The sequence below is a fragment of the Leptinotarsa decemlineata genome, unplaced genomic scaffold (genome assembly GCF_025532065.1).
Source record: "Leptinotarsa decemlineata unplaced genomic scaffold, Ldec_3_MD MMD2_tig00026347_RagTag_RagTag, whole genome shotgun sequence".
Taxonomy (NCBI): domain Eukaryota; kingdom Metazoa; phylum Arthropoda; class Insecta; order Coleoptera; family Chrysomelidae; genus Leptinotarsa; species Leptinotarsa decemlineata.
Window position 1 is genome coordinate 2,482,151 of NW_027412698.1, and position 7,430 is coordinate 2,489,580.

Sequence of the window (7,430 nt, forward strand, 5' to 3'; positions counted from 1 at the left end):
GTGTTGAAATTGATCATGTCTAACGAAAAAATATATAAGTTCCCATTGTTTTCAGATAAGGTACGTATAATTTTCAAATAATTTGACAGTATGAAAACAGTATAAAATTTTATAAAAATTATTCGAATATCTACGTTTTAATTTTAAACATGAGATAGACTGATAGTTGGTAAAAAATATATTGAATTGCCACTCTGCGTATACTAGTTAATACAGGATAATAATGATATTATATATTTTTGTTGGAGGGCATGCTTTATAAGTGAACAAAATATATATGATTTAAAGAATTGAAAGGAATCGGGTAGTTACAAGGATTAACTATGAATGTTTATACTGTTGGGGTTGGCAATAAATCAAATCATGTACTCATTAGCTAATGTTTCAACATTAATTTTAATTTAGTACACACGCAGCATGCCTTTCCTTACAATCCTTCATTTTTTAGGTGGGCTTATCATTTTTTGCTTGCAGAAAAAAAGTAAATGGTTTTGTAATAGACCATTGTCCCCATCGAAAAATTTGAAAGAATCTGGCGATATTGAAGTAAGTATATCAATATTGAAATAAAAAGTGGTTAGGCATAACTAATTGCATAATTTTTTTGTTTTAGTGTTCATAATTTTAAAAATGTTCATATTGTATTAAATTTCAACGTCTAATCTAATTATTTACAGTATATTAATTTTCCTGATCATATTCACCCCCGAAAAAATAGGCATTTCGATCAATTTTCGATAGGTATGCGAAAAGAGTATTTAAGTGATAAAAATAACTATCTTAATTATTGATCTATCAGTTATTGGGCTTTTTTCAGGTACACGTTATATATAGAAATATATCCTGATACCAGTTTTTCACGTGTTATAATATTCCCTTGTTAACTAAAATAGTAATTCATTAACTTTTGGAAAGAGTTCTCAAACCATATTTTTCAGTAGAAGAATAAAAAAAACACTATTTCACAATATCAAATCGTACTCAAACAGTTTGCGAAAATATTCTCAACGAAAGTTTACAAAACCACGACAAGTGTTTCGCTATATAAAAGTTTCCGCAAGCTGTTATGTAGCGTCACAGTGAACTGTTTAATTAAATAATTAAAACTGTAACTTTAATTGAAAACTAAGTAAGTTAAATTAAAACTGTAAGTTTTGATTATTTAAACAAATTGGGCTGCGATATTTCATTTATGTAGAGATATGGACTAGCTGTTAAATTTAGTAAATACGGACTATTAAATGATACAACACTTAACTGCCTGAAAGATAGAAAGAGTTTCTTCTTGTACCTCCGAGATTATGCGTTATGATATATTAGATCTGAGATATTTTCAAACAAAAATATATTATGAAGATAAGATAATACGATACTAATAATTTATTTCAGAATCAACAAGTTGCTCAAGATTCACCACTGTATGACGATGATGCTGATCCTGAATATATACCAAGAGATATTGAAAGTGGTAGTGATAGTGACTTGGAGTACATTCCAGTTAAGAAATTGAATCACAATGATGTGACTGGGTCTAAAAAAAAGACATGCAAAAAAGTAACACTGATAAAATAGAAATATGTTTCCAAACTAATGACAATTTTTTTTCAGATTGAGATTCTGCAAAATATCCAAATTTGTTGTCCAAGAGAATCTCAATGTGACAGTGAAGAACAATCCAAGTCAAGCAAGGTAGGCACCATTATTCTGCCGTGTGAAGGTAAAGGGCAGTAAGTAACACTTTTGCCAAAAATCAGATATTGATGTTGCATACCTAAGCAGTAACTGCGCTAACTCCACACATGGTTTGGTATACATTTACGAATCAACTTAGGCCATAAATCGTAAGGCAAACGGCAGTAACTGACGATTTGGCACCACAGTGTTATGGTAATAGGCAGTATCTAACTCAATAATACATTACTGCTGTTTACCTACACAGTTACTCCTAAGATAATTTCAAATGTGAATGTAAAAAGCCGTATCTACTTTCTTCATTTGTTACTGCCTTTTACCTCTACTTTTGTATATGTTGTTTGTATTATTTCAAGACACGAGGAAGTATTTTACCAGATACTGCTTTTGTTCTAAACGTCACATGACACGTTTTGTCCTCGCATGAATTTGCGCAGGCTTCAACTTTACTGTGGTAGTTAGTTGCTCTCAGTTTCTTGGCGTGCGTAGACATGCGAGAACTTGCTCGGTACGCCAACTAACATTTTGAAATATACTTTGTGTTTATCAAGAAGTTTCAAATAAAATGTCACGGGGCAAATATTTAGTTTCTTTGGCAACAGATAATCGAACGGAAGTATTAGCTCAAGGTATGTATATTATTGAAATGAAGTAAATAGAATATTTTATTGGATTATTTAGACATGTTCATACAGAAATCCAATATAATTTTATATTTTAGACCTTACAACACCGGACTCAAGAACTTTAGCTAATGAAGTTCAAAACAAAGAAGAAATAGATGAACCTATTATTATTCAAACAACTACTACTGAAGCATTTTCTTATGAGACAGCATCTTATCACAGAGGTAAGCACATGATTTTTTAATGAATGTGATTCAAACTATAAATAATGACTTCGTTATTTCAGAACTTTTACAAACATCGGCTAAAAATGCACAAAACGATGAAGAAATTGGTGAAATTACTGGATACTCTGACGATTCAATTGTTGATCCGAATTATCAACAATCTGAGAGCTCAGAAGATAATACAAGTTGCGAAGCTAATGAACATGAAAACATGAATAATGAAATAATCTGTACCCGAAAAAAGAGAAGACTAAGGAAAAATTCAGAGAGGAGGGAAAGGGATAAGAACAGTCATCAATTAAGGAGCCCATGTGCATGCAAGAAGAGATGTGTGGAAAAAATAAATGAACAGAGAAGAGTAGCCATTTGGAATGAATTCTATAAAATGGATTACAATACAAGAAGATCTTGGGTACATGGTCGAATTGAACAAAAAGGTAAAGCACGTTCAACAACGAAGGTGGAAGTACGGAAGAGAAGTAGATCTTTGATGTATACGTTACCTGATGAAAACGCACATTCTCAGACTATATGCAAAAAATTTTTTTTGAGAACTCTTGGCTATGACGAAAAAAATGATAAATTCATTACAACGGTTTTTAAAAATTTGGCACCGGATAGCATAACCCCAAATAGAGACAGACGAGGATTAGCAGCACCGAAAAATAAGTGTAATCGTGAAATTCTGCAACAACATATTTCATCCTTTCATCCATGTATAAGTCACTACCGAAGAGAACATGCTCCTAACCGTTTGTATCTACCTCACGATATCACAATTAGAAGTATGCATGCTGATTATCTTCAGAAATTTCCGCAAAATAAAATTAGCTATTACACATATCGGAAAGTAGTGTCTGACATGAACATAAGCTTTACAAAATTAGGAAATGAGGAGTGCGACCACTGCATGATGCAGATTCAGCATATTAAATCGCATAATGAGGCAACAGCCACAGTAGTAGAAGTAGACGAAAATCTTAAAAATGCAGAAGGTTCTAATGAATATGAAACAACACACAGAAATAGTACTGGTAAAACTGCTACTACTGATCTGAATCTGTCAGCTCTGGAATCTTCAACTACTAAATTTCGAGCCTCTTGTACAACATGTATGAAATGGTTACAGCATATTGAATTTGCCAAATTAAGAAGAGTAGAGTACAGGAAAGATGTGGCAAGGAAAAAGATAGAAACCGAAGCAGTGAGGAGTGTAGACTTGCAAAAAGTAATAATGCTGCCAAGGATTCCCGCAAGCCAAAAAACATTTTTTACAAGAAGAATTGTAGTTTTTCATCTAACATTTGCATCAATGACAGATGTGAAGAGTAGAGACGTTAAAAAAAATATAGCAGTTTTATGGCATGAAGCTGTGGCTGGTAGGAAGAAAGAAGAAATTGCATCTGCATATTATAAAGCTTTAGTTGAAGAAAGAGATTACCTTAAAGTGATGTATTGGACAGACAACTGCTCTGCCCAAAATAAAAATTGGTGCTTATACACCATGTTTGTCACAATTATAAATTCAAATGTAATAGCCGCGTCTGAAATTACCATCAAGTATTTTGAGGCTGGCCACACATTCATGAGTGCGGATTCTGTTCATCACGGGGTGGAACAGAGCATGAAAACTACAAACAAAGGTAACATTTATGACTTCAACGATTTTGTCAAGGCCGTAGAAAATTCCAATGGGAGAAAAATGAACGCAATATGTTTGACAAATGATGATGTTTTGAACTGGAAGCCTGGAGATTCAAAAGCCAAATCCAAACAAAAAGATAGACCTTTACTCTGCGATATATCTGTGGTTCAGTTCAGACGAGGGAGCCGATTATTATTTTATAAAAACAATATTGATGACGAAAAGTTTAAAGAATATAATTTTCTTAAAGTAAATTTCAAACTAGAAATTCCCAATAAACTACGGGATAATTCTAGAGGTGTCTCTACACGAAAGAAACAAGGCATAATTTCGCAACTATGTCCCCTCATGCCTGAAAACAGACGACAGTTCTGGCTTTCATTGAGAGAAGCTGATGTAGAAGATTTGATAGATAACGACGATTAATTTGTTAATAATATAGGTACCTACTGATTGTTTTCTATTAGTGTCATGTCAATGTTTTTTTGCTTTGCTTTATAATAAATTGCTTGATTCATTTTGTATTTGTTTTATTCATGGAGCCGATATTATTTACATGAATCTGAAATATTACTTACTTTTACTGTTTCGAATATCATTTTTTTATTGCACTACTTTTAGGCAAACAGCAGTAACTGCTGATTTCTCCACAAAAGCCAAAGTAAGAGAATTTTCTCTTTTGTGAAAAAATAATACATATTCAATAACGATATTCAATGTCTTTTTATTTGAAATCAAAATAAAAATAAATTGCGTAGAACGAAAAAGACTAAAATGACAATATCTCGAAATCATTATCATTGCACTTACTGCTTTTTACTTTCACACGGCAGTATTGTTATGTTTATAAGTGTTGAATAGCACGCCCGATCAAATTTTATACTGTTTTGAATAAAATAAATTATCAGAAAATAGGCAGTACCTATTCTAGGAAACATTTCTTGAAATCTCAATTTGAAAAATATTCTGGTTGACCGACTTTTAAAAATAGTAAAGAACGTTTTTTTTAATAATCAAAAATTTTTAATTAATTTATTAACTAATGCAGGGTTACATATTTTTGTTAAGTTTTTTTTGACAAAGTTTCGATACTTGCGTGCTATGAAATTGATTGCTTTCTTCCTTTCTTTGGAAGAATTCCATTTTTTTTTTGTATCAAAATGATGAAAAATGAAGAAGTAGGAAGTCAAAACCTTTTTTTTCCCTAAAATCAATCTCTCCTGAAGAAATCTCCTTTCATTTTGAACTATCTAGTCATCTTGGGCGATCCACCATATTGAATTTAGAGAGACATCATTTAATTTTTTGTATTCTTTCCAACAAAATTTGATACCGATATCATTTGAATGATGACACTTTGAGTCATCCGCCATATTGGAAATAGAATGACATGACATAGTATTATCATGCAAAATAATCGCGATTATACAAAATTGCAGCTTAGTCGGTTGAAAAAACTTTAAAATTCAATTGGATACGAACATAATACGAACACGAACAAACATTGCAAGTTGAGTGACAGTTCATAATGTATTAAAAATAGATAGCGTTGAAAACATCGTTGGTTGAATCGTACTACACGTAAGGGATGGAAGGTTAAAAATATGCTTGAAAGATTCCCCCATCAAAATAAAAATCGACGCGTCCAAAGGTTTTTTTAAACCCCATCTATAAGAAATCGTCCAAGTTTTGTTTTTATTGGCCAACCTTGTAGAGAATAGAGACTCTGCCATGAATCCTATCAAATTGGCACACTTTTTCTATTTCTATTTTGATAACCTTTTCAATTTTCACTTGGAAGAAAATTAAATTTGTGAATTATCACATGTAATGCATTTAAAACATAGCCATTTTCGAAAAATGAGGGATTTTCTGTTATCTGAATTTATTCAATTGCATGTGTATTTTTCATTACAGGTACAAACTGATGACCATGAACTCCCTACGTTGGTTCATAACAAAAATAAAAACATATCATCTTCATCCTCCTCAAATGGAAAGCCTAAAAAATATGAGAGAAAGAAAGATATGTGTTATTTTTGTGAAAATGATGTTCAGAATTTTGCCAGACACTTAAGAAGAAACCATTCCTATGAACCAGAAGTTTTAGAAATATTCACACGAAAAGTTAAAACTAAAGAAAGGAGAGAATTATTAGCAATTCTCAAAAAGAAAGGAAATTTTATAAAAAATTCCCAAGAATGTGTAAGGCCTGTCAAACAAGCCCTTCGCTCAGATCAGCCATATCTTCCATGTTCAAATTGTCTTGGTTTCTATAGATAAAAATTTTTGTATCGACATAGAAAAATTTGTCTGAAAGGAGAATCATCACGAAACTCACAAGCAGAGGGACAGAATATGCTCATAAAAAATTACCATAAAATCGACCCGCGTTTGAAAACTGAAGTTTTCCCGAGTATGAAACCAGATAAAATATCTCTAGAAGCAAAGAGTGACTTCCTGATTTGTGCTTTTGGAGCTAGATATCTCAAAATACATAGAGAAAAACATTTCGTCAATGTAACTAGTAGAAAAATGAGAGAATTATCTAGAGTTCTTTTGGAAGTAAAAAAAATAGAACCATCCGTGATAAATCTTTTCGGAGCACTGAGACCTAAGTTTTATGATAAATTAGTTGAGGCTACACAATCAGTTTCTAGATATGACAGCAACAAAGATACTTTTGTATCCCCTTCATATGCTAGAAATATTTGTACTTCTCTAAAACAATGTTGCGATATAGCAATTCATATGATAGTTAAAATAGAACCTTCAGTTGAAGCAGCTGATATGGAAGCAAATATGAAAACTATGATAAATCTATTGCAGTCACACTGGCGGTTTGATATATCAAATCGGGCTGGGAATGATATTAATTTGAAAAAATTCAATAAAGTAACAATTTTACCATTAGCACACGATCTGAAACTATTGAAAGATTACCTAATTTCAACAGCTGATGTTTGAAAATAGATAATCGAAATGTTGCTGCTTATAACACCCTGTTGGAAACAGTATACTGCAGGACCATACTATTAAATGGAAAAAGACCAGGAGAACTGCAAAGAATGTTGTTGCACACATACGAACTAGCACAAAAAAATAATGAATCATACGAAGAATTCGATGAAGTTGTTAGCGAGACAGAAAAACTATTACTGAAGTATATGAAAAGAGTAGTCATTAGAGGAAAGAGAGGACGTGGAGTACCAGTCATATTAAGCACAGATGTACAACGGC

The 7,430-nt window shown here is 32.1% G+C and overlaps 1 protein-coding gene and 1 long non-coding RNA gene across 2 annotated transcripts; both read left to right on the plus strand.

Annotated features, from left to right (window-relative positions):
• The first annotated feature begins 1,443 nt into the window (after positions 1-1,443).
• On the plus strand, positions 1,444-6,305 carry LOC141486136 (uncharacterized). Its single transcript, XR_012467663.1, has 3 exons — positions 1,444-1,554; positions 1,609-1,689; positions 6,108-6,305. It is a non-coding gene; the product is annotated as an uncharacterized lncRNA (long non-coding RNA).
• On the plus strand, positions 1,992-4,635 carry LOC141486135 (uncharacterized). Its single transcript, XM_074183857.1, has 3 exons — positions 1,992-2,321; positions 2,414-2,542; positions 2,605-4,635. Exons 1-3 carry the CDS (start codon positions 2,258-2,260, stop codon positions 4,614-4,616), a joined length of 2,205 nt encoding a protein of 734 aa, XP_074039958.1. The 5' UTR covers positions 1,992-2,257; the 3' UTR covers positions 4,617-4,635.
• Positions 6,306-7,430: the final 1,125 nt, after the last annotated feature.

Excerpts from the sequence above, each read along its gene's own strand:
- LOC141486135 (XM_074183857.1), top strand. The coding sequence starts at position 2,258 with ATGTCACGGGGCAAATATTTAGTTTCTTTGGCAACAGATAATCGAACG. Across the intron at positions 2,322-2,413 it reads AACGGAAGTATTAGCTCAAG|ACCTTACAACACCGGACTCA; the intron begins GTATGTATATTA and ends TTTATATTTTAG. Across the intron at positions 2,543-2,604 it reads GACAGCATCTTATCACAGAG|AACTTTTACAAACATCGGCT; the intron begins GTAAGCACATGA and ends TCGTTATTTCAG.